Source organism: Ambystoma mexicanum, chromosome 4p (genome assembly GCF_040938575.1).
Source record: "Ambystoma mexicanum isolate Mex_15411 chromosome 4p, UKY_AmexF1_1, whole genome shotgun sequence".
NCBI classification, from domain to species: domain Eukaryota; kingdom Metazoa; phylum Chordata; class Amphibia; order Caudata; family Ambystomatidae; genus Ambystoma; species Ambystoma mexicanum.
This window is the reverse complement of record NC_090927.1, coordinates 604,690,717-604,718,143: the sequence shown is the minus strand read 5'-3', so window position 1 is coordinate 604,718,143 and position 27,427 is coordinate 604,690,717. Positions and strand designations below refer to the sequence as shown.

Genomic DNA, 27,427 nt, shown 5'->3' with positions numbered 1-27,427 from the left:
TCCCCATTAGCAAAATAATTATTTGCCCCAATGATTCCTGAACCGTTGAGAAAGGAAAAATGCATGTAGCAGTGTGGTCTGAGGGGTGCCTACCACACAAATGGGCTTCAACTGGAGCCCAAGTGCTAATACTGACCGTGAGGCTCCGGCCTTGGTATCAGTGCTACCACCGGTCACCATGAGTCACATGCAGAGAGACGGTTTGCTCCCTCTTTTCCCATCTAGATCCTCCCAGCTTCCCTAATTTCCCCAAACCCAGTCCCAACAGCCCACCCTCCACCCCAAGCAAACAGCCCTTACTACACCGACCAAGTCATCCAATAAATACACTGAAACCATTGTTTCAACCTAGGAGTCATCAATCAGCCCCTGCTCCTGTCGCATTTGTCTTCAATGGTACCTGTGTTCTAATGGACTCCTTCCTCCCACAGATTCCTCATCTTTGATATCAATCTCCTAGTGCAGCTGCTCTTCGGAAACTGTTCCACTGCCAGGGGGTGCATCACAGCTCTGTGTCTGTGCCACCCAAAGCCCCCACATGCTCCATGCCGGACATGATGTGCACACACTGCTAGCTTTAGGAGCACTGCTCTTAAAACATAATCGATTTTCTCAAATTCTTTGCTTCTGTTCTTCATTATTCGACGCAATCCTGAATCCGATGAAGTCCTCCGGTTTCAAACCCTGCGTCGATTGCGGGCCTCAATTGTCCATTTCTGATCAGCACCAAAAGTTTCTTTAACGCTTGGAACAGGACTGTGTGTTATGCCAATTGATGCACCCAAATGCACCTCGAAAATGAGAGGCAAAACATTTTACCTTCATCCACAAGGAGAGAAGTGATAAACTTACCCATTTGAGGTTGCTGGCTGCAGACCGCACCACTGAAGAACGGTCCCCATTACCAAAGGACAAGTAGAAGAAACACCACAAGAGGTCAAGATCCCCTGGTGGATCTTCGAGGCATCACTCTTCTTCGTCATCGAAGAAGAGGAGCCACCACTCCAATGGCATCCCGGAAGAGGCTCAGCAGGTACCTTTTCCCAACCAATCATCTACATCTGAGGAATGGGAGGCATTCAGGATAGAGATGCTTGACATCTTTGCCAAGGCCCTAGCACCGGTGGCTTTGGCTTCTGCCAAGCCAACAGATTCCACCATGCTTGCTCGAGCCAGCAGGGTATCTTCATGCAGACGCGACAAGGTCACATTCATGGGTCACACCGTTCCATCTCTGGACATTGGTCCCCTTACCTCAGGTCCCTCTCTCGTGGCACTGACCAGCGACGCTGGAGTCATGGCTTCTGATCTCAAAGTGGTCTCAGTTTCAGGTATGCACATGGGAATTTCTACTAGTCTCAGGGAAAAACTCCTGAAAGGCTTGTTGTTTGGCCACAAGTGACTCTGGTCATGGATGTGTGCCTGAAAGGCTGGAGCGCTCACCTCCAAGAACTTAAACTGGTCCCAATCAAGTGCCGGGAGCCCATCAATCTTCTGGAGCTGAGAGCGATCAGGCTGGCCATGGTCGCATTCCTCCCCTATTTGAAGGGAAGACGGTGTAGGTCCTGACGGCCATGTATTACCTCAACAAGTGAGGTGGTGAGGGCTCCTTGCCTGTATACAGAGAAGCAATGCGATTGTGGTGCTGGGCTTTGGAGAACAGCATGTCTCTGACTGCTGTCCACCTAGACGGCAAGAAGAACATGCTGGTGTAGAGGCTCTGATCAGACAATCTTCAATCTCCCTTGAGTGGGAGCTCTGCCAAGAAGATCTGGATGAGATTTTCTCCCTTTGAGGTGCACCTCCAGTGGATCTCTTTACTTCCTGTGTGAACAGTAAGTGCAAGTGGTTCTGCTCCAGGCTCTTCTCCCGTCAGTAAGCTCTGAGAAATGCTAACCTGCTTCATGCCTTGCTACTGATCCCTGTCATACGCGGGTTCTCCGGCGACTGCGCCTGTTCGGGTCCATGATGATCTTGTTCGCTCTGGACTGTGCCCGAAGAAGGTGCTACCCAGATACCCAGAATTGATCGACATCTAGGTCAGAGGCAGTAACTCCTCCCCCACATTGGGGGAGGGTCCTGTACCTGAACCTCCGCAGCCTGAACCTTTATGCCTGGCTGCTGAAAGGCTATGGTATAAGGAGTAGGATCTGTCTGAGTACATTCTGGAAGTTCACATGTCTGCTAAAAGAGCCACTACCAAATCATCTATGCCTGCAGATGGCATACGTTTTTGGCTTGGTGCTGGGAATACAGTGTACAGTTACCCATGATCCCTCACACGTCGGTTTTCTCAGATTGTTATTTCCACTATCGGTTGGCAGCAAAGCTTGTTTTAGAGAGAAAAACATAGACGCCATCACACGCAGATGAACACCGAGTGGAGCTGAATGAACAACTTGTTTCACTCAACCCAACAGAGTACAGTAGGTAGAGCAGGGGGAATTTGACTAGATTTACTTTTTTTCTATATTCACATGAAGTCTTTGCCCCCCTACGTTACTAATATTAGGCTGCCATTGATTCCTAGAGGCCCATAATGGAGAATACACCCTTTAAATTCTGCCCAAGTTATCATTCTAATTTTCCCTGGAGAGAGACACACAGGGTGTGTAATAACTGCCTCTCCATGGACCATGCCGAAAAAACTGCTGCTGGGCATGTCTACAATTCAAACTGAAGTCTCTGTTGGAACAGCGTCAAAAGCACTGGGCTCATTACGCCATGGATGCAGAATTGGAAGCTGCTGAGTCCGGTGCCCAAGCTACGGTACTTGAGGCTGGGGCTTCAGATGCAGGGTCAAGGCGAAACCCCAACAGCAGAGCAAGAAGGTGCATTCAAAGATGGGGCAAAAGGTAGACTGACTGGATACTGCCTACATTTTGGCCGTCACCTTCCAGACCACCCCCATGTCACCAGAACTTCCCTCCGGAACCTCTCCTGCTGGAGGAGATCCGTCAGCTTCTGGAAAAATGGTTCATAGAACTGGCACCCTGCTCGCAGCAAGGCAGGGGTTGGTACTCAACCTAATTTTTGGTGCTGAAGAAGGACGGAGGACTGAGACCCATCATAGAACTGCGGCTTCTGAACTTGCACTTGCGCAAGGACAAGTTCAAGATGGCCACTCTAGCCCAGATCCTCCAAGCCCTGGACAGGAACGACTGGCTAGTCTCCCTGGATCTCCAGGATGCTTTCTTCCATGTGGCTGTCCACAAGAATCACAGAAAGTACCAGAGATTCATAGTAGAGAGCTGTCACTACGAGTTCAAGGTCCTTCCATGCGGTCTTTCTTAGAATCCACGGGTTTCACCAAGCTGATCGAAGTATTGGTGGCTCCAGTCAGAAGGGAAAGCATTCAGGTCTTTCCCTATCTGGATGACTGCCTCGTCCAAGCTCTCTCACCAGACCTAGCATTGGCACCTGTACCTAATGCGCAGCATATTGCACAACTTATACTTCTGCCTGAACTTTAGGAAGTATCAGGTTTTCGCCGTCCCACTGTCTCTGATTTATTAGTGCATTCTTATACAATAACCTGGGCCAGGGATTCCTGCCCAAGTACAGAGTGGCAAACATCTTTCGGTGGGTTGAAAGAATAATACAGATTGGTTTTCCATCTCAATGTTGTAGTTTATTAAATGAAAAGTGAAAACTCCTAACTTTCTCCCTTTATTCTTGTTTATTAAGGTTGCTCACCCTTAAGGTGATTTTCCTGGTTGCCAGCACTTCTGTTAGACAGGTGAGTGAGCTTCAGGTGTTGACAGTTAAGCATCCCTACTTGGTTTTCTCCAAGGAAAAGGTGACTTTGAGAGTTACACTCCTTCCTTCTGAAGGTGGTCTCAGACTTCATCTCTCTCAAAAGATACATCTTCCCGTCTTTTTTCCTCAACCTCATCATTCCAAGGCAGATGAGCATTTCTATCTGCTGGATCCGGTTCAAGCCATTAAGTTCTATGTCTCTTGAACAAGGGAGACCAGAACAGGTTACCAGTTTTTCGTTGGTTACGTGGGTGCCTGAGCTGGCAGGGCTGTGACCGAACAGATTCTGTCTCGAAGGATTATTCTTTACATCTCAGAATGCTATGGTCTGGCTGGCAAAGAGGTCCCTGAGAGTCTCAGGGCTCAATCCACCAGATGGTTGGCCACCACCTCGTCTCTGCAATGTGGTGTCGCTGTTCTGGATATTTGCCAAGTGGCTACATGGGCTTCTTTGCACATGCTTGCTGAGCATTATTGCTTGGATTGTATGTCTGGTCAAGATGATCGTTTTAGCAGAGCTGTCCTGCTGAGTTTTCTGATTTAGGTGATGTCCTTGCTACACTCCATCCTCCATGTCAGTGTGCTTATTTGGGAGTCTATCAAAGAAGAGGAAGGAGTCCATTTAAAAGAATATATTACATACCTCTTGGTAATGTTCTTTCTGATGGACATTCCTCCAACAGATTCTTTATCGCCCTCCCTACCTGCCCGTCTAAGTGTTTAGCTAGCACACCTTGGTTCTGTGGTCCCTCAGTGCCACAGTGCTATGGCAAAAGGATGGGACTGAGGTCATGGGGCGTGGCGCCTCTATATATACTAGCTTCAACATCATGTCTGGCGCCTAGGAACGTCTGGCAAAGCGGATATGGAGCCGTACTGCACCCTCTGGCTGCAGGAAAGTTTCTAAAGGCCAGCTGCGCTGGTAGATAGATATCAAAGATGAGGAATTCAATAGATGGCAGACCTAGTCACTTCAATAATATTCACGAAGCCTATATCTTCTCTTACATTTAAAATGTTGCACCTGAATATTTACAAAATCTACATGAAGCCTGGTTATTCTGTGCTTCCTAATCAGTCTGTGCTTTGTGTCTACAGAATGGCAGATGAAGAAAAGAATGAAATGGAAGAGCAGCTAAAGTCTCTCCAGGAAACATACAATCTTTTATCTGAAGAAATTGTCAGACAAAAGCAAGAAGCACAACATTTGTCAGATAGAAAGGTAGAGGAGAAGGTAATACTGGTGCTTTTGCGGCTTTACTAGCAACTGTCAACTCTGCCCAATCGAATGATGTATTCAGTTGCATGTTTGTGAAAATTTTACTGTTTTAATGAACAGCATTATTTTGCAGTACTTCGTGTTTGAAAAGAGATGCATGTATAGAAGTGTGGGTTTCTTTGCAGGTAATATGCATGTAAGCTTCAAATAATTTACAAATGTATATATGTGCCCATATTGCCTATGGATCTAGTTATTTTGCAATTCATGAAAATGACAAAGGATCAGTTGTAATGTTTAAAAGGTCATAGTCAGGTGAATATCCACAATGCTACAGAACATCTATGTGCAAATCTCCCTTTTTAAAAGGAACAGGTGGGCTAGGCTGAAACAGATGTTTTCAGCTCATACATAGCCTGTTCTCCACATAATCATTATTAATTCATTTCTGGCAGATATGTATCATGGAAATTGGAGCAATTATAGCTTTCACTAAACATTTCCCAATTCTAAAAAGTGGAATAAATGTAAAATGTTGCATTTATTTAATTTTAGCTCCAATACAGTCTTTCTGCTAAGAGATTATCTCTAGCCTATCTGCTTTGAGCTGCTCTCTTGTATGTCTGCTGAGATATTCTCTCTGATGTATCTAATGATAACAGAACTTATGTTAATTACAGCATAACTCTGACTTATCTATCTGTGTCAATATGCCAGAGGCAATCCGATCTGTTCGGTTTCATGAGAATGTTACTATGATCGGTGTGCTGAATTATTATCTCATATTTGGATTCTAATATTGCTCTGACCTGTCTGCTAGAAGTGTCTGTTTTTAGACCTTCTAAGAATGTGTCTGATCTTTTTGATGACATGATAATGCTTTTTTGCCTATCTAAAGAGAATGCATGTTTTGTCAATGTATGACCTTTTCATCTATATGTAATGATTATGTCCACTAACACCAGGTCTCTGATCTTATCTGATTAGAGCATCTCCTACCTGTCTACTGAGAACTTTACTTCAGCCTGGCTTCTCAAATCATATCCAAGATCTTTTGGCTACACCTCTTGTATCAATCCGAAGATCATGTCTCTCTACTTGGTTTGCTGAGAACTTCTTTCTGCCTAATCTGCTAATATGATCTGTTAGGCCAGCTACAGTACGAGCTATCCTTTTGTTCGTGTACTATCAATCTCTTGCTTATCTGTCGGCAGGGACATACCTGATCAGAATGTCCTTTCTTTCAGCTACAGTATGAACTTCCCTTTTGTGTATCATCAATGAATCTGTCAGCTAAAACCTTCTTTCTCTCTAATCTGTTTTATCTGAACTTCTCTCTTCTCTAGCCACTGAAATCATCTCTCTAATTTATCTACTGGGCTTTTTTCTTTGATCATCTGTCTGCTTTGAACCTCTTGATTATCTCACTGCTATAAATGTCTGTCTTGCTAGTCTGCTGTGAAAGTATTTATTATCTTCCTCTCGGATCCATCCCTTGAGAATGTCTCTGAGCCGCCTGCTGAGAATGTTGGTATGACTGATCAGCTGAGAAATCGTCTCGCCTTCCTGCTATGCATGTGTCTCTGATCTGTCTTGTGAGATGTTCTCTGTGTTCTTTTTTAAGATTGCCTCTCTGAGCCTTCTGTCATGAACAACTGACTTGCATTTGCTCAGAAACCATCTCTGATCTTTCTGCTAAGGCAATTCTTCTGTAGCTGCTACAAATCGCTTAGACTTTTCTGATGAAAACTTCTCTCTGATGCCTGAGTCCGCTTTGCTTCCTTTCTGCTCCAGACCGCCTTGGTGGCTGGTTGGCACCATACAAACACCATATCGAACTATGCAAGTTGGATTTTTACTGACTGTGATCTTTTGAACATAAGAAATGAGCCAGAAAAAGTAATTGTTTTCGAGAGTCTAACTTAGAAGATTTATTATTTAAAGAGTGTTAGAATACACCCATTATATATGTTGGATTATACATACACCGTTTCAGTAACGGTGCAATTTACTTATTTTGCTTTCAGTATTATATTTTCATATTCAATTTCAGTATCTGACCTGTTCCTGGAAGGTCTGGTGTTTGTGCCATTTCTCTGTATGCTGTAAACATGAATAGCATGGGGTTTTGTGTGCCAGATTCTTTGCCTTTCTATACTAACCCATCACAGACACTTCAGAGCATGTTAGTTTTGCCTTTTGGACACATGTTCTATTTGCTCACAAAAATCACCTACTTAGTTGTGCCTGTCACTAACCTTGCTTATGTGTCTAGGTGCTAGGTTTTCTATTCACAGATGCATGTTGAATTCAAAGCTTATTTCACATCCTTGGGTGTTGAAACACTGATATAGATCACTTGTGCGTGTGGGCTGCTGCTAACATTCACAGCATTGTGATTTGTTTGGTAAGTAAATCATTATAAGTATAAGACTATCTTACAGTATTATCTACGTGGGCAAACATACATGGAATGATATTGCTTCTTTTTCCATTTTGCTTTTAGGTTCCTAGAGTTGTTGCTGGTACCCTTGATGAGACAACAGGAGAGGTTCTTTCAATATTTCAGTCCATTTTACAAGGTCTTGTTGATTACGATACAGGAATATCGCTACTAGAGACCCAACTAATTCTATCCGATCTAATTTCCCCAGAATTGGGAAAATGCTTTCAGCTCGAAGAAGCTAAAAATCATGAACTTATCGATGAACACATTGCTGCGGAACTTCAGGATTTAAGTGAGGCTAAACATGTTATCTCAACTGCAAATTTATCAGGTTTGCCTGTCACAGCTGCCTTTGAGAAAGGTCTGATTTCAGAGCAAGTAGCTATCAAAATGCTCAACACCCAACTTTCCTCTGAGTGTCTTGTGTTGCCCTCAACAGGGGAACAACTGAACTTGAATACTGCTTTTCAAAGAAACCTGATCTCTGAAGAATTCTTCTTGCAGCTACTGGAAAGACAAAAGCTAGGCAGAGATCTTATTGACCCTATTACAGCAGAAAGGCTTTCTCTGTCAGAGATGCTGCATAGGACCGTTCTACACAAAGGAAAGGGTCTGAGACTGCTAGTTGTCCGACCACAGGAAAGAGGTAAAATAACACTTAAATCAGGGAGAAAAATAAGTATACTAAGAGCCGCACATGAAGGTCTGGTGGAGCGTGAGAGTATGTTCAGGTTGCTTGGAGCTCAGCTTTTGTCTGGAGGTATAATCGAACCAGACTCTGGGCATAGACTGAGTGTAGAGGATGCCCTGAAACAAGGCCTGATTGATCAGGACACAGTATGCGGCATTCTGAGTAACCAGGTTAGAAATGGTGGCATATTGTGTCCGTTCACTGCAAAGCGCTTAACTGTTGATGAAGCTGTACAGTGTAATTTAATATCCTGCAGCAGTGCACTGCTAATACTGGAGGCCCAACGAGGTTTCATCGGTCTCATCTGGCCAGACACTAGTGATATCTTTCCCATATCGACCTCCCTGCAGCAAGGAATGATAACAAACGAACTAGCCCACAAAATCCTAAGTAGCAGGCAGAAAATAGCTGCACTGTACATTCCTGAAACATCTGAGATACTTAGTCTTGATTTAGCGGCAGAAATGGGGATTATAGATAACAACACTGCCACTGTTTTAACCAACATAGTCTTACCCGACAAAATGGCTGACATGAAAGGTATGGAGTCATCATGTAAAAATGCTTCAAAGTGGCTATCATCCTATGAGACCCAACCTTCCGTGTATCAAGAATACACACAGAAACTGGATGTTTCAAATGCAGATGAACCCCTGCCTCATAACCCTGAAGAAACAAAGCAACTATTCTTGTCTTATCTGATGATCAACAGCTATATGGATGCAAACACTGGAGAACGGCTTTTGCTTTTCGACGGGGATCTGGATGAAGCAGTTGGCATGCTGCTTGAAGCTGAAAACTGTACGAACGAGTTGCATGAAAACCAGTTTCCTAGCACAACTGGTTATTCCAATGAGACGGTTTTGGAAAATTTTGAGAATGTAATGTCGTGTGCAAATATGGAAGGAGAAGCCAAATGCCCAAGTTCACCCAGAATAACAGAGGCAAGCGCAGAAGAGAATGAAGACAAGAAGCGCATCATAAGTGATGTGACTTCAAAGCAAAATGTACGTGCAAATGAGTTACCTATAAGTGATTCTGAATCTATAAAGTATGAATCCATACAAAGTCAAGGGTTTGAAAGTGTCATAGACAATAGTGAGTTAGTTGAAGACATTTCTCTGTTGAAAAATATTGACAGCTTAGATAGAGTAGACACAGTTGACCATTTGCAGGGTCCTTCTGATGAAATTTGTAACATCCCGTACAAAGATATAAAACACGAGCAAGCACACAAATGCAGTATTGATGAGGATATGTTGCTTGAGCCTTGTGACACTCTAACATCCCATGTGTGCACTTTAAAAGGCAGTCACATAGTAACCGATCATGAACTTGCATTCTCCTGCACAACAGAAAATGACTTTGTTGAGAATAAAAGTCTGAATCATAACAAAACAGAAGTACAGTCATGCAGTACAGCTGCTGGTAGTGACATGGATGGCGAAGGACTGGACGCAAAACACTGGGTCTTCCAATTTGATGACAGCACGTTACCAGATGATCAATATTTTAAGGATGAAGACTTTCAGGAAAGTAAAGATTCATTTCCTAACAGTGGTGAAAACAATATTTTTGATGATAAACTTCCTAGAAATGAATCCCAAGCTCACTATGTTAATAGTTCTGTCCCTCCTAACTGTGAAGATGCTGTTTGCAGGGATGTTCATCTTGTCAATCAGAATGATGATAATAGTTACAACAATTATGATATTCAGCTGTATGATGGCAGCATGTCTGAAAAAGAAGATGGTATTCTTCATCATGAAAGATATGGTACTCCACAGCTTGACAACAGTCTTCCGTGTGACGTAGAAGATGTGGACCATGAAAACCCACAGGATCAATCCAATGAGAATTGTGTTACTCCTATTCATGCATATGATCACTCCGGCACCTCACAGAGTAGTAGCAACAGTGAGAATGATGGGTCTGCCACGCCTGTGTCTGATGATAACCAGTGCCATACTTCACAGCAAATAGCAATTGATAATGATGCCAACGACGGCCTACTTCCCCATGATTACCATTGTGATATCTCCCAGAATATCAGCAGTCATACTGATGGTTATGAGTCACCCCTGGCTGAAGTTGATCATGACAATTCCTCACATGATATCATATGTGTTGAAGATGAGTATGATACACCTCATCTTGCAGAGGTTCAAAATGATAGCTCACAAAATAGTAACAGGGATGAAGATATCTTTGCAGCTATTCTAGCTGAAGACGATCATTGTGATGCTGCTCCACACAACACCAGTGACAATGAGGCTGATGATTCTTCTGTTCATGCAGTTCTTGCGAACAACACTATGCAGCACATTGAGATTGAAAATAAAAACATGTATACCCCTTCTCATTCTAACAATTATGAAAGTCAAGCCTTGGAGTACCGCAAATGTGACAACGAAGGCCTCAATACTCCTCATTCAGAGTCTGGTGACGATGCTGCATATCGCTCCATCAATGATAAAGACACCCCTACCACTACTCTGCCTAAAGGCTATCCAAGTTATGATTTGCAACTCAACAATTGTGATAATACTGTCTATGGCACTACCCCCCCTGGAGAAACTCCTGATGGTCTGCCTGTCAAACCAGTTGATAATGATCCCATAATCACTCACCTTGAAGGGCATGACTATGCACATAAACTGAACACTATCACTGGCCTAGACAATGCGATTCAATCTGAACATGATAATGCTGACACCTCACAGTGCAGCAGGCATGAGCATTTTAAGGATGATGCTCTTTACCAGCCTGATATTCTGGATGCTGCAGAGTCCTCCTGCAGTGAAGATGATGATTACGCAACACCTCAGCCTGAGGATGGTGGTGATGATTCGTTACAGCCTGGATATGCTGATAATGGTGACTGTGTCACTTCTCTTCCTGAGTATCTATATGAAACACCACTGCAGAGCAGCAGTGAAGACGAATATGATACACCCATTGTTGAAGAAGACGACAGTGAAGATGACTCTGAGTGTGATATCACATGGCAGGATCCTTCAGTTATTAGGCAAGAGATGCTAAATGATGTTACAGCAACAGAGCAAGCATTAGCTTTTCTAGACAATCCATCTATCCTTGAAGATACGGAATATTATAGTGAAAGAAATCGTGCAGATGAATTGGCAATAATGAAACTAGAAATGTTAAATAGTAGGCAGTTTTTGGAAACAATACCTGAAGAGGACACTGATAACCAGTGTTTTGTGGAAGACCATGAACAGAATAAAACTGCCACTAAGGAAAGTAGCCCCACATTTAAATTGCATCAAACTGTTGTAGAGGAGGAGAGGGAAATTACAGAACATGCTTCTGATAACAGCCAGCACCAAGGAGGGCTCATTGGGGCTAATAAAGACCTTGATGCTGCAAATAACAATGCAGCAATATGTCTACCCGATTCACAATCCTGTGAAAACAGTATCCGTAATGAATTAATTGTTTCCACTTTAAATGTAGCCCACATTTCTCCTACGTTGACTTTGCAGGACAATGATGAACCAGATACGGATTTAGATGGGTTGGCATTGGAAGGTCCTTTGAACATACATATTCCAGAAGGTATGCAAAAAGGGCTAAGGCTTTTCTCAGAAGTGACTTCTGAATATATTAGTGATAACTCTAAACAAAAGGAGCATGTGGGAGATCAAAGCTTAGAAGGCATTTTTGGACTAAGTCAATGTGATGTTATAAATGGCAACATGGAGCCCCATCATTGCAGTACTCGAGGATTGAATGGAAATCTGGAAGAAAGTACTCAAGTTCACGAAAGGACTGGAAATGGTGTGTCCAGAAATGAAATCACAGTGACAGAAAACCTCTTTGATGGCACAGAGTTGCATACTAATGCAGGTCATGAGAGAATTGCATCGTATGAGGGCCTGACCGATATATTTGACACAGAAGCCGAAATTGTTCCAGGAGAAGATCATTTCCAAACTGCACTCATGCTGCAAGCTGACGATAATGACAAACCTTCTGCTGATCTAGAACCAATGCTCACCAAAGGCCTGGAGTCCAGCCATCTTAGTGAATCAGAAACTAAAGTTGAGAGGAAAATATCAGATGGGATTTATGGCAGCGAAATGAAAACAAACGCAACATGTGGTGAAGAAGACAGGGAAGAAAGGACACATGTAGACGATGGCATAAAGAAAATAGATGTAGTAGAAATTCCACACATGTTTGTAGAAGATTCATCCCAGTCTGATGGCATGGACCCACTAGATCTCAGTGCACTAAAAGATATGGTATTAGATACCTCAATGAGCCTTGAGACCACCCAGCCAATCACACGCATGGCCACCCTTGACCAAATGGTGGATCCAATGCAAACAGGTAGCTTAGAAAAAACATTAATCACTGTATCTGACCCACACCCTGTTCACATTGGTCACCTTGGTGAAATATTTGATTCCTCTGTCAATAAGCCGAACACTAATACATCAGAAGAGTCCACAAACAACCCTTGCGAAACTGTGAACATTTCCTCCGAAAAACATTCAGGTGCCTTACAGAATAAAACCTCAGACGAAAATGAAAGCAACCTTGACCTCGCAACTTACTTAAAGCAATGTGTAGAAGAGGCAAAAGCTGTAAATACAAATGACCTGCATGATTCAGAATCCTGTCCCCAGGAGGAACACGAAGCTGGACGTCCCAATGCACTCTCTGCAATGGAGTCTTTAGACTCTGATATCAGAGTCTTCGCAAATCATGGAACCAGACAACTCTCGAATGCAACGCTTCCCATGTTGCCAGACACATTAGAACGAGATACAAATGTTGAGAGTGGGCCGAATAACGAAAAGGATACTGAAGACTCACTCATTAAGGCTGGTGATGGAGCTAAGCAGAGAGAATCAGAAGAGAAAATGGGGAACGGTGAAATCGCCCTTAGTAGAATAGACACAGCTCAGATAATTCTAGTGCCAACGGAAAATGTTGCAAAAACTCAAGCACAGAGCTTTACAATGGAAATTGTGCACCAGGAACAACCTGCCAGTACTCCCGAACTCTCTCTCAACCTTTCAGGCTGCACAAATAAAATATCTTCTGAGCAAGAAGACGGAGCTCATTTCAATGAAGATGTAACAACCCGTCAGCTGCAGAATAGGTCAGACAAAGAGGTCCCAACTCCACAAAATGCACTCATATATCATTGTACAAAAGAAGGTATTACTCCACCACAAGGGCATCGTCCAGAGTTGTTTTCTAAGTATGAGGCAGCTCAATCTCTTGAAAGTCACAATCTACAAATTAATGATCAAAGAAGTGTTTTCCAAAAGAATCCAAAGAAAGACGATGAGGAAGTTGAACCACTAAGTTACTCTGATACAAAGGTTTTAATGCACAATATGCTGAAAATGATTGGTTGTACAAATGTAGAAGATGGCACTAGTCTGTCTTCAAATGGCACTAAAGGTAGTGCCACACCTCCAAGTGCACCATGCAGTGATGCAGGTAGCCCTGGCAATCCCTCTTTGCTCTGGCCAGAGAACAGAAGTCCTGTTTTCCTTCATGATGTGTTGAAGCATGTGCAGTGTAGACAAAGACCTGCAGAGAATCCTGAAACGGACAAAGTGGCAGCATTGACTGAAATAATGCCGGAAATTAAACCAAACGCACCTGAACTGATTTCTTTGCAGCTTGAACAGATATTCCAAATTCCGCTTCATAATGAAAATGTGTGTGGGTTAGAGAAGCTGATGAGTGACCTTACAAAAGAACTCCTCACTGTTTCCCACAAAATTGAGGAGAATAAAAGTAAAGAAGACACGCTGGCATTGGAGATTCCCTACCCAAGATTGGCAGAATCTGGTTCAGAAAGTCGGTCAGAGAGTCCAATGGCTCACTATGCATCAGTGTTGGAGAATTTGCAAAATGACTTCCAGCACTCAAAGTCCGACAGAACTTTGAAAAACCTCTGTGTGGATCTGCCTGGAGCTGAGGAGTCCTCATCCCAAGAAACAATGGTAAGTTACACTTTAACTACCACTAAACTGTTTTGAATGAATAGTCTACATAGTAAATGTACAAGTAGGGACGCAGTTTGAAATATTTTTTTCAGTTTGAAAATGAAAGGTTATAACTATGTGGGAATTATTTTTATCACGGTTATTATATGTGTGCAAATCAACTTATGGCTGTGTCTTAATAGAAGAATGTGGAGTAGTGCATATTTTCTGCAATTCTACTTTGATGCAAACTTAAAATACTCTTATATTTAGCTCTCTCCTATTACTAATATGGGACAATTTCGGTTACATCAACATACTACCGGAGAATAAAACACAGATGAAGACTTGAGCCTTACTACTCCCTGCCTTCTCCAGTCTCATACAGGGGCGTATAGAGTCCCTTTTACTGAACTATATTTGCTTCTTACACTGAGTTCTAGGAATAATTATGGTTTGCTATGCTGATGTATTCCTCTATCTTTCCTCTCTCTTTCCATTGTGTACATAGTTATTCTTGCACCTTTGAGAGCTTGGTTTAAACCATGGACCATCTGGCTGCTTGTTTCCTCCCTATTTTTATCTCTCTGAAGAAGGGGCCTTCTGATATAGATACGATATTCCAGTCCAGGTCATATTTGCAATAGGCATAGTGATGAAACAAACTCCCCTTTTATACTAGTTATCAAGTGTTTTGGTTCTCTTTTCGTGGCTTTGTCAAACTGTTTAATCTTGAAATCTTGAATTCATATGATAGGTTAGGCTGAAGACCCCTGCACCTGTATGGTGATCCTTAAAATCGCCCTTCATGCTCCTAACCTTTATGATATATGTTCCCTAACAGCATGGCTGCACTTGCCTGAATTGAACCTATACTGCCATCTCCTAGACCTTGACAATCATTCTGCTCTTCAAAACCATACAGTGTTTATTCCAGAGCTCTAATGGAAAGATTTGAAGTCTCCACCCACACTTGCAGACCTCTCTATGGCCTGCCATAGAACATAGAAAATTGGGCATGTTTAGGGACATTTTTTGCATAAAAAGGACCTCATATTTGAGGAAGAAGCACCTGATGCCATCACCCCATGCCTCCCTGTGATCATCTAATCCCTACACATTATTTATATAAAATGCTATTGTAGGTTTCCGTACTTGGCTGATGCAATTCATCAATGTTAGTTTGACCTCTGCTGTCCAAATAGCAAACTGCACCTCTGTGTGCCCTTTCACTTCAACAACAGCTACCATTTTAACAAACAGAATGAGCACGGTTCTACACGGTCACCTGCACCTTCGCAAACATTCGGAATAATTTCAAGTTACTTCTTTCCACCCCCCTCTTTTCACACAGGGCACAGCGGTTCCAGTGTGAATGAACAGTTAATTACCGGCTAAACATTTCAGTCTCTAAAGAGCGAAACGTTGTAGGACGAATACCTTCTCACAAGCTAAAACTGAAAATAGGTGTTGTAATTATGCTACTATGCAATCTTATGCCATCACAGGGACTCTGCACTGGAACAAGGTTGACAATTATTCGTCTACAAAGAAGCCTGTGTAATTGATGGATTGAATTTAGATACTGTTCTTATACCACGCATACCTCTCATTCCATCTGATACAAATATACCTTTCAAATTCAAAAAAGACAGTTTCTTATACGTTTAGCCTTTTCAACATTTAACGTTTTCAATTACCATTAATAAGTCACAGGGACCTACGCCCCCTTCCTCGAAGCGATCGGTGGTAATTCCAACATTTAAGAAGGGTACTGAAGTGACCCTATGAATTACTGACCGATATTGACCTGTTACGCTGGGAATAGCTACTAACTGTACACTGTTGTATATAATTATATTGTTGAGTCGCTGTAGTTCAGTATATAATTGAACTGTTTGACTGTATTGCTTCCTTTTCTCATTCCCGATCTATTTTTCTAACTACTGGCGTTTCCCTAATCCACATTCCACTATCCTACCATTGTAAAGGAGCCAGAAATAGGAATGCTGCTCTTAATTTTCTTTTTCTTGTACAGGGTTTCTGTTCAGAGCACTGCGTAGTGAAAATCTAATAAATACAAAATATATGCCAAGACCTCAGCAGTTATTAACTGGAAACTCGCTGTTCAGTGTCATTAGGTCCAAGGCGTTTGCTGTTTCTTGACGTCTGTAATGCTGTTGATATTGTGTACAGTGAGCAATCCCTGTTCCATGCTGCCTAAGGAGCGCTTACTGAATGGAGACGAAGGTTTTACTACTTGAGGACACTCCTCTTCAATGTAAAATTAATATTCCTGTGCCGACTTGCAGAAGCTACCTTAGTATATGCAATATCTGCCATCCTGAAATTATCCATCAGCGGTAACACCATTTTAATTGTTATCCTTTGAATGTTCTGAAAAATCCCTAAGACCCTATATGTTTGAGTGGTTTCAGCATCTCATTTTAGAACGCTCACTAGCACACCGTATCACACCTCTGGGTGTGATTCCTTTTTATAGCACTAGAGTCTGGTTTTCCTAAAACAAAGTAACAGCATGAAAACATCTACCCCACCAATGTTTATATGTCTGCTTCCATTGAAGCAATGGTGATGCTAATCAGCATCATTTATCACCCCAAAATAGGATAAATAGCCGTGCCTGGGTTTTTTCTAAGCTGGAATAGCCCTAGACGCCACTTAATATGCAACTAAAAGAGTCTGAGAATACTATTTCTCCATGCAATACCTAATCCAGGATAAGCAGCTTCAAATCTCTCAATACTAAATGGAAGACCCAGAAAGAGGAGCTGGATTTTATTCCTAATCCCTCATTAGCACAGTCAGTAGGGGCAATGCTGTTCTGCATAAAAATAACACACCAAAACCTCTTCACAAGCAGAGAAAACAAGTATCAATGTGGGGTTTGCAAGGACAGAGGAACGTAAAATAGGATGATTATCCCTATGATAAGCAAAGGCAATTGCAGTCTTCTTTCTATCCCGCCCTTGTACTGTTCTCTCTCTCCCTCTCTCTCTCTCTCTCTCTCTCTCTCTCTCTCTCTGACTTCCTGCTGTTCCCCTCTGCCCAGTCTCCTCCATCTGAATTCACCCTCCTTCTTTTCTACTACTCCATGTGTCTTCCTCCTTTATCCCTCCAATGTCTTTCACTCTCTCTTAACCTTGCCACCTCCCTTTGATGTCACTACTTCCTTCCTGGTACTCCAGCTCCCTCCTCCATACTACAACTCCCTCCTCCACACTACAACTACTACTTCATCCACCTTTCTACTTTTTTCAATGTATTACATTCTCCCACAGATTCCTCATCTTGATAGATTATCCCCTCATCTTCGGCTGCTCGGAAGAATTTGACAGGGGGCAATGCGTGGATCAATGTCGTCTACTCGACGTCTCCATGTCTCAACCGTGCCCCTCCTCGACTCTCGATGTCATGTTGATAATCGTACTCAAGGCTACAACCCACGCCTCAGTTCCTTTTTACTGTGAACTCAGCACGCTGTTTCTGAACACGGCTCAAAATAAATTTCGAAATCGTCGTATCTTTGGGATTCAGACGCTGCAGGGACTGCAACTCGAAGATTGTTAGTACAGTTTTTCTGAAGTCCCCACCCAAAAGACTATAACCTGGGCAATACAGAAACTACAACTTTAGGCAGTACCACCTGATATTATGGTAGCAATAGGAGAGCAGCCAGGCTTAGCTTGGGAGGGAGAGAGGTCTGTAGAGAGGTACAAAGAACTTGTAGCATGCATATGGTCGAAAGAAACCCTTATACACTGATAGATTGTAAACAAATAAAGGTGTATTTATATAGACACAGACAACAAGAATTATTTTAGAAAGTTAACTACTAGTAGAAGTTATAAACACATTATAAAAACCAATACAATGCTTATGGTTAGTAAACCAAAGTATAAACCACATTTAGAATAGTAGTATGCAGTTCAAGGTGAGTAAAACGGTTTATAGTTAATGTTTCAAAATTCATAATTTCGAATGCAAAAATGTCGAAAAAATAATACCGAAAAAAAATGTTGAACGTCTATTTTTTGTTATTTTTTCTTTGAAATGGGGCGGTTCCCCCCAAACCCCCCTTTTTTTTAAACCCTTTTTTTTTACTCACGAAACCCAAAAAAAACATGTAATAAAAAAAAATCTTTTTTTCGGTATTTTTTTTCTAAATTTTTGTCATTCGACATTTTAATTTCGACATATTAACTGGATACCGAGTAAAACCTAGTATTACACATTTAGAATGGCAGTATGCTTTTCAAGGGGAGTAAAACCACATTAGCAGAATAACAATATGTAATTCAAGGTAAGCAGACCCTATTGGTAGAAAACTATGTTACTAATTCAGGAATAATATAGTTATACCAACAATGTTATAAGTAAGTACCTGGGCACTTGTGCAAATTATTCTGGTTCAGGAATTAAGCAATTACACTGCCAACCTAAGAGTTACACCCATATTAGTTTTTATAATAGTGGAACACAATTCAAAGATAAGCAGTGACGTATTAATTACTTTTCAGAATGGAAGTATGCACTTCAAAGATAAGTAAGAACTCAGTATTACATATTTAGAATGGCAGTATGCCATTGAAGGTGAGTGAAACCCTGTTGGTAGTACACTGTTACACTTATTCAGTTTCCGGAATACAGTGTTATCAACTATGCTACTTTCTAGAATAGTGGAACATAATTCAAAGGTAAGTAGATGCCCTTGTAAACTATTCAGAATGGAAGTAAGCAATTCACTTTGTAACACTTGTAACTTCATCTATTTCCGCGGTAATCAGTTACAGCACTAACACATAGCAAGTGAGTACTTTGACAACAGAGGCCTTATACTTTAGAAGTACTTCTCTATTCTTGGGCATGAGTGTTCTCAGAGGCAGAAGGGGTACACTGGTGGTCCAGTGGCCAACGGTAGGCAGTTAAGGATAAGGCACATATGCAGGACAGAGTTCCAGAGGATTTCGGCACACTGGTGGTCCAGTGGCCAATGGTAGGCAGTTAAGGATAAGGCACATAGGCAGGACAGAGTTCCAGAGGATTTCTCGTCCATCAAATAAACACAGACTTTAGAGTTAGTGGAAAGTGTTCAGGAACTTCATAGAAGGCTCCCTAGATGTCTTCCAACGTTAGGCCTGAGTGAACGGTATGGGCAAACTACCAACTACACACATTACCACCATAGCCACACATGAGGGACACGAGACTTTAGGTATGTATTACCCTCAGCCACACAGTACCTCTGCAGTGAAGAAGAGCTTGCAGACGGACGCCTTCACGATGCAGCAGCACAGGACCTGGTCTCTGGATTCTTGGTCGTGGTGATGAAAGAAAGGACACTGGATGGGAACTTGCAGCACCAGTCGACAGAAAAGGCTCCCAACAAAGGATTTGTCTGTGTTTCTCTCGGCTCTGTGGATTTAGCGCCCTTTTCAAGCTACCAGATGTGTAACGGTCGTCATCTGATTGATTTGCCTCACTATCTCGGTCCAGCACTCTAGTGAGGGGCCTTCAAGGAGCGGAATAATGCTTCTGGATATCCAGCAGGTGTCCACCGTAGTTTCAGCGAGATTTTTTTCATGGGAAGACGCTGCACAGCACTCAGCCTCAAGGTCCCAGGGTATTGGCGGTTTGCAGCGCAGGAAGGTCACAGCTTGTCGTAGGATGGCTCAACTTTCAGGTCTTAAGACTGATTAGTCCTACCAGTCTAAAGGTCGGAGCCGTCATCTTTGGGACTCCTCTGTCGCATGGAAGAAGGGGTCAGCACAGGCAGAGGTTGCACAGCAGGCATCTCCGGTTGCTGGAATCAGCTACAGCCATCTTCTCTTCTTCCTCATCGGATTCAGCTCGAGTGCTCGACTGATGTTCAGCTTCCAGATCCAGGCTATTTATCCAGTAACCCAGCCAATGAGCACACATGCTACATTCAAACTTTGGGGTGGGGGGTGACTAGCCTCCCAGTTAGGACTGGTTCCAGTCAGGCATGCCAGAAGACAAAGGGCTGCAGAGTTTAAGACTCCTCCCTTGTTTCCTGTCTTCACAGCCACTCTGGAACATTGGCAGGCTGTACAAAGGTTTCCTGCTGAAAACAAAGGGTTTATTTTGGTTTTATTTTGGTTTTTTTGATAACACATGTTATTGGTATTTAACACAAATTAAACAAATAAACAACAATACACGCACACTGCTGGTGATGGTCAATGACTGTCTCACATCGATAAACACATATATTGCAACTTGGGTCGAATTATCCCAAGATGGGTACCACATTACTTTCCCCTGTTTTGCAAGCACCGTGGGCATCAGGGGGGTGCTCTTGACATGTCTCAGTTTCCATATGTCCAACAGTAGCCTTCATTGGGCGTCTTCCCATTTCTGCCACACTTTTTGTGCTTTAGCCGGGCATCCTCTGGCCGAGTATACCCTGTGCTCCATCGCAACACAAACATCGACATCTGTCCTCCACTGTTCATAACTCGGTGTCTGATCTGACCCCCATTTTTGGGCGATATTCCTTTTCATAATAGCAGCAGTGGTAAACAAGAACAGTTTTTCATATCTAGATAGATCAATTTAATCGTCCATTCCCAACAGTAATAACTTAGGGTCTCTAGGAATCGTTTTGCCCATGACTCTAGAGAGTTCCTCACAACAGGCCTCCCAGAATAGTTGGATGCATGTGCACTCCCATAGGATATGGAAGAAGGTGCCTTCCTCTGTTTTGCATCGCAGGCAGTTCGGATCGTTTATCCTTCCCCATTTGTATAGGGCAACCCTGGGGTAGTATACTCTATGTAATATCTTGAGCTGAATCAGCCTAAGCCTTGAGGATATGGCTGTCTCCCTGGGGAACATTAGTGCCATAACCCATTCCTCCGGCAGTATAGAGCCCACGTCCGATTCCCATTTAGTCCGTAGTGACAGCAGATCTGGCGTGCCAAAGGAAGTTATGGCACTGTACAGAACTGATGTCACTGTGGGTGATTTTTTCCGGGAATAGGTTCCTTTCGATGGGAGTGTAGTCTGGCAGAGAGGTCACTTCGGGGAGGATGTCGTGCAGTGCGTGTTGGAGTTGAGTATAGTGATAGTGTTCGGTCTGGGGGAGTGCAAAGCGGTGTGCCAGCTCTGTGAATGGGACTATATTGTCTTCTCTTACTACATCACCCAAAGAGAGAAAACCATGCTGGGACCAGTTCGACCATCTGGGGAGCGTGTATACACCGGGGAGGTTTCTGTTATTCCATAATGGCTGCGCTTGCAACAGTTTGTCGCCCCAGCCCACAAATTTATGTGCATCTGTCCAGATTTGCGTTGTGTGTGCACGCATGTTGAGAGAGTTTGTTTGGTCCCTTTTCTTATAGAGGTACTGCATGATGCTGTGTCCCTGTGTAGTTGGTCATTCACTTTCGTCAATTGGCTGGCCCAATAGTACGTCTGCATTCAGGGCAGCCCTATTCCGCCCTCCCATACGGATCTCTGGAGCGTGGCGAGTGCTATTCGCGGGTGGCCATCGTTCCATAACAGTCTTCGAAGTGTTTGATCTATTTTCCTGAATATGTTCGGGGGGGATGTATAGTGGGGCGTTCTGTAATATATATAAGAGTCGGGGCAGGGCCATCATTTTGAAAAGCGCAGCTCTACCTAATAGTGTCAGAGGAAGGGATGACCAGTGTCGGGTGTCCTCCGCGAATCTTGTCATTACTGGGTACAGGTTTCTGGGAACATAAACGTTCAGATCTTTTGTTATTATTATACCTAGGTATTTGAATTGTTCCCTTACAACCTGGTAGGGGCATTGGGGCGGAATCGATTCATCCTCTTGCCTAAGTGGGAACAAAGTAGATTTAGCCCAGTTAACCCTTAGGCCGCTAAAAGAGCCATATTTCTGGAGTACGTTGGTCACTATAGGGCAGGATCTAACCGGATCATGCAGGTATACCAGCAAATCATCTGCATATAAGGACACTTTGTCCTCCCAGACTTCCGACCATCGGAATCCCCTCCATGTTTCGTTGGTTCTCAACAGTATCGCGAGCGGTTCGATCGCTATCGCAAATATCATAGCTGACAATGGGCATCCTTGTCTGGTCCCTTTACCAATTTCGAAGGGGTTTGATACGTGACCATTTACTTTCGTGACAGCTAGTGGAGATTTATACAATAATTTAACCCAACTCATAAATTGGGGCCCAAACCCCATTCTGCGCATTATTTCCCAGACGCCTCCCACCTGACTGAATCAAACGCTTTTTCAAAGTCCACCGCCAGCATGGCTAATGGCCCCTGCATGGTGGTCGCATTTTCCATCGCAGTGAACAGTTGATGTATGTTCATCCGCGTGGATCTTTGCGGCATGAAACCACATTGATCTGGATGTATTAAGGAGGGTATGACTTGCTGGAGTCTGTTGGCTAGTGCTTTCGCTAGGATTTTGGTTTCATTGTTAATGAGGGAAATAGGTCTATACGAACTACATCTATCTGGGGGCTTGACTGTTTTAGGTATTACCCCTATGGTGGCCTGTCTCAGGTCTTGTGGGAGGGACCCTTCGCTGCGGGAGGTTTCGTACATTCTCAGTAAGTGTGGTGTAATCAGGTTTGTGCCTATTTTCTTCCACACCTCAACAGGAAAACCGTTGGGTCCCGGGGTTTTCCCGGCTTGGAGATCCGCCATGGCTGCAGAGAGTTCATCCTCCATCATGTCATTTTCTAGCAGGGCTCTTTGATCAGGTGTCAAAGAGGGGAGGGTAATATCTGATATCACTGTGGTTTCAATGGGGGAGGTTGGTGTTTTATAAAGTTCCTTATAGTAAGCTTCCTACCCTTCCGCTATGTCCCGGTCCGCCGTTATTAGTGTGCCCTCCTGTGATCTTATCGCTCTGACATGTCGGAGCCCCTCATCTCGCTTCTCTAGCCATGCCAGCATTCTACCCGCTTTATCCCCAGTCTCATATACTCTGGCACGCATCGCTGTGTGTGCCTGTTTGGCGTTGTCCAGGGCGACATTCTGTAGCTGTTTTTGTGCTAGCTGTAACTCACGATGGGTTTCTGGGAGGCCCTGGGATAGGTGAGCGATCTCTGCCCCTTGCACTCGCGCCTCGGCTGCCCGGATTGATGTAATCTGCTTCCTTTTATGGGCTGCGATCCGGGATATGAGTTCCCCCCTCAGTACTGGTTTATATGCCTCCCACAGTGTTACAGGGCTGTCCACAGAGGTTTTATTCAATTCAAAATACAATTCTGTGGCTTTTTGGGCGTGCTCCACTAACTCGGGAAAGCCCAGGTAATAGCTGAAAACAAAGTTGCTGAAAACAAAAATCCAACCAGGACCTCCCCCTCCCAGGATGGCAGAAGATGACCATGAAAGAACAAGCACACTAAAAATAGCAAAAAAGAAAGAAGCCACCAAACCTGTTAGTTAAAATTGCCTAAAAGTCGGTAGAACATGCCCACTGCCACTAACCGTAATTGTAAGCTTTTCACTATAACAGAAATGTTACAGGAGGAGTGAGAAAGGGGATACAGAGTAACCGCCCAGCACTCAACATAAGGTGGGATGTGCTAGTCTCACAATATAAAATATAGAGAGGATGCAAATCTCTCTCTCTACCCTTGAGAACATGTGTTCTGCAAGGTAAGTAAGCAACTGTAACAGAAAAGTTACAGCAACCGTGAGAAAGGGGGCTAGCTGCAACTGGGATTCACTGGCTCCCGGTTGCAGCATGGATTAAATTCAAATCCCTCTGCATCATCCACAAGGCTCCCTGGGGCCTTTGACCACATTGTCTGCAACCTTCTCTTACTAAATACTCTCCCTCTAGACCTCTGCGGTCCTCTGGCACCCACTCTATGTGTGCAAAGCATTTAGCTAAACAGAGGGCTGGAGGCTGATCACCTTCTTCAGCTGGCTCCCTCTTATGGAAAAGCCTCCCCCTCCCTCTCTGTCTTGAGCAGGACTTCCTCAAATTCCGGACGCTCCTCAAGAATTTACTCTTCACCTCCTCCTTCCCTTCGTCCCTCCTCTGCTAATCTTATAGTCACTGTGATTGGTGGCCAACGCCCTTATGCATCCCTCAGAGACCTGGCCTCCCAAACACAATCTCCAGCCTCGGTCTACCTCTCAGCACTTGCCTCGGCACCCACTGGCCACAATCCTGTAGGCTTGCACTGTCTACTGTGAGAAACCTGAAGGTGTCTCACTAGCAAGTCCCCGGGGATCTGTCATCCAGGTGGCCAGGACAGGGCTATCGCTATTGGATCCAGTTCCTGGGGGTGGACCAGTGCGGGAGGATCACCTGGATGAGGGGTCTTCGGTGAGTAGAAGTGGGACACCGAAGGGGGAGACGCGGTATCCCCTTCCTTATGACACCTTTTCCCCATCCGACCCATTAGGATATTTAGAAACTCAACCACCGCCCTTTTGAACATGAACACTTTCTCACACCATGAGCGACAACGGACAAGCACCAGAGCCGTTTTCCTGACATGTCCCAACACAAGCGTCAGGCAGAGTCAGGTAATTGCCGACAACTACACACACCTGACTTCCCTTTCCCTTCCCCATAGGGATAAAAGACGGAGCACGAGAGCACACTCTGAGCAAGGCCAAACGCACAAGGAAGCAGCTATTCCGGGAAGGCAGTTCAAATGGAGGAGAAAGGTGGTGAAACCCGAAAGAATGTCAAGGAGGGAATTGCCCTTGTCCTTTTCAACCCAGACCTGCGAAGCCTCCGACAAAGGAAACAGAAGACCGGGAATTGCAGCTGGCGAATGGTGTGACGGATGTCTGCTGTACACGGGACCCTCCCGTACTGATAGCCAGGGCGGGGAGATGCGGTTGCCGTCGTGGTGCCATCCTTGACTCCAGCGACAAAATAAATGCCAGCGAGTTCAGCACCGATGGTTAGTTGGAAGAACCTGATAGTGGACCGGACTGTGTTAGGCTCAAGGTTGCAGTGGCAGCATTATACATGAAGGAAGAAGATTAATAGACCCAGGCCTTTTTGTGAAATAACTTGGTACCCCTCTCCTAAACAAAGAGAATGTATTGAACTAAAATGTGTTGAAACTACAAGTTCCAAGAGGCCCTAGGGGAGGCCGGCATGAGGTGTCAAGGTAGTCATACAAGGGTCCAGCCAAAAACCTTGTACAATCGAAAGTCCTTGACACGTTGCAGAAGTCTTTAACAAATGTGAAAGTGTGAACCCGACTAAGGGAAGTGTGAAACTGGCATTTGAGCCTGGATGAGGGGAGCGCTTTGTGAACTGTGATATTGTGTACTACGCACTTGCCAGAGAATAACAGAGTGACCCAGCGAGACGTGATTGCCCCTCGGGAGTCTCTGTTTGAACTACCAAGTGCTTTAGGAGGCCGGTGAAGGAAGGTCTGAGCCCAGATGAGGGGGTCCTAACTAAACTAGCTGGTTGTTTAGAAAGACATTGAGACTTTGTAATATTACAAATGATGTGATTGTGATTGAAAGGCGATAGTGAACCCGACTGAGGGACATCAAGAGAAAAGCTAAGGGAAGTGAAACCCATATTGTGAAAAAGCTAAGTGAACTACATTGTGGTGACAACGTGACCCCGACTGAGGGATGTCCACAGTGAGGGGTTGGTCTGAGTCCGACTGAGGGAGGTTGACTCTGAAAGAAGGATCGGAACCCGGCTGAGGGGGATCTTAGGGTGAAGATTAATCGCCCGATGTGGAGATAGCAGAAGAAACTTTTGTTTTGTTGCTTATGGCATATCAGGCCCTCTGAAGCAAGAGACTTTGCATGAAAGGAGACTTGGGCATAGAAGCCCCTGATATTGATAAAAGTAACTGCAAGTTCAAGCCGGCAAAGCCCAGGAGTGTGTTGAGCTCAAGAGTCCCACCTTGCCCCGTGCTAAAAACGTGGTACAGGGAGACCCAAGCCATAACATCCTGATTTATTATTTTGTGGACACTTCTTTCTTTTCTTGTGAACATTACCCACACTATTTTGTAGCAAAGCTGTAAGGATTGGCAGGATTTTTTTAGTATAGGCCCTTTTTATTTGACTAGACTCTACTAGGATTGTATTATTATTATTTGGTGGTTGTAGCTTGCTCCCATCTTAGATTTAGGTTTAGATTAGGCGTTTATCTGACTCATTTTACAGTTAAGTAAACTTCCTTGAACTGTGATCACTTGTGTCTGTCTTACTTTGAGACCATGCCTTCCTTACACTACCCAATGTGGCCCCAGGCCGCATAGCACTTACCTTACTATGCACTTCATCTGCTGCTCATCCATAAGCACGGACATTTCAGCACACCCCCCTCTTCTCGCTGCGCTTGCACGTTCTGAATGCTCACAAGGCAAGTGGGCTTGTCTTTATTCGTTGTTTTGCAATCCTCCCTCCCTGCTGCCCTGTGGGTGCTTTGAAACAGATTTGACTTACTGTATGAGCGCCTACCAAATGCACAATAAATAAAATTGTGCTGATCTCACAATAGGGATTGTAGACAGGATACAAAGTATCCTTCTACCCTTGGGAACTGTAGTGCACACAAACAGCCCATTAGAAAATAAAATGGGAGCTGAATGGGCACCCCAGCAACACTGCACATAAAGTGCTGCGTACTGCAATAGGAAAATGCAGATGCCCAAAAGGTTATAGGAAAGTACAAATCCAAAAACACCCATAAAAAGAGTAAAAGAAAGGGTGAGTGGGGAAAAAGGTTCCCACTCACTCAGGAACATAGACAAATAATCCACAAGTCCAACAAAATGTGCTGGGGGTCTCACAGGTGATGGATATTTAGCATAACAAAGATGTCCCTCACAGACCCACATACTATCTGTGTGTTTTGTCTTGGAGTGGAACATGGCACGGAGCAATTTGGTCCCTGTCAGTTGATGAACCCTAAGGCTATTTAGGAAAGCTTGGCAAAACTAGCATTGGGGAGACCCCCTTCGAAGTCGCTGGCTAGATCGGCTTCTAAATCCTCAGATGCGGATGCCGAGGCGCCTATTCCAGAGAAAAAGGACAAGAAAGGTAGGCACAATAAAACAACAAATACAATGTTGCACTTGCATAGCGAGTCCCATCACTCTTCTTCCTGGTCCTCTCACAAAAAGAAGTGCAGGCAGAGGCACGACTACCTTTTGAGAGGGCTCTGAGGGAGGAATGTAGGATGCAAGTATTGCAACTATTCAAAAAAGCTGTGGCGGGTGTGGCTTTGCCCTCATTTCTGGTGACAGATACAGCACCAACTGTACCTGGTTCGTCCGGCGTGAAGGTGGCAAGAAAGTGACACGCCCTTGAGCTTGACCTCGACCAAGACAAAG

At 43.9% G+C, this 27,427-nt stretch overlaps 1 protein-coding gene across 19 annotated transcripts in view; it reads left to right on the top strand.

Moving 5' to 3' along the window:
- The window catches only part of DST (dystonin), a 2,190,048-nt gene that overhangs the window by 1,391,735 nt on the left and 770,886 nt on the right, over nt 1-27,427 (top strand). For 15 of the 19 annotated variants that reach the window (XM_069606170.1, XM_069606155.1, XM_069606164.1 and 12 more), the window contains 2 exons: nt 4,858-4,993; nt 7,485-14,108. In XM_069606170.1, the coding sequence (XP_069462271.1) occupies nt 4,858-4,993; nt 7,485-14,108 (6,760 nt within the window). The remainder of the gene's footprint in view (nt 1-4,857; nt 4,994-7,484; nt 14,109-27,427) is intronic. The other 4 variants (XM_069606172.1, XM_069606167.1, XM_069606168.1 and 1 more) reach the window with 1 other exon arrangement.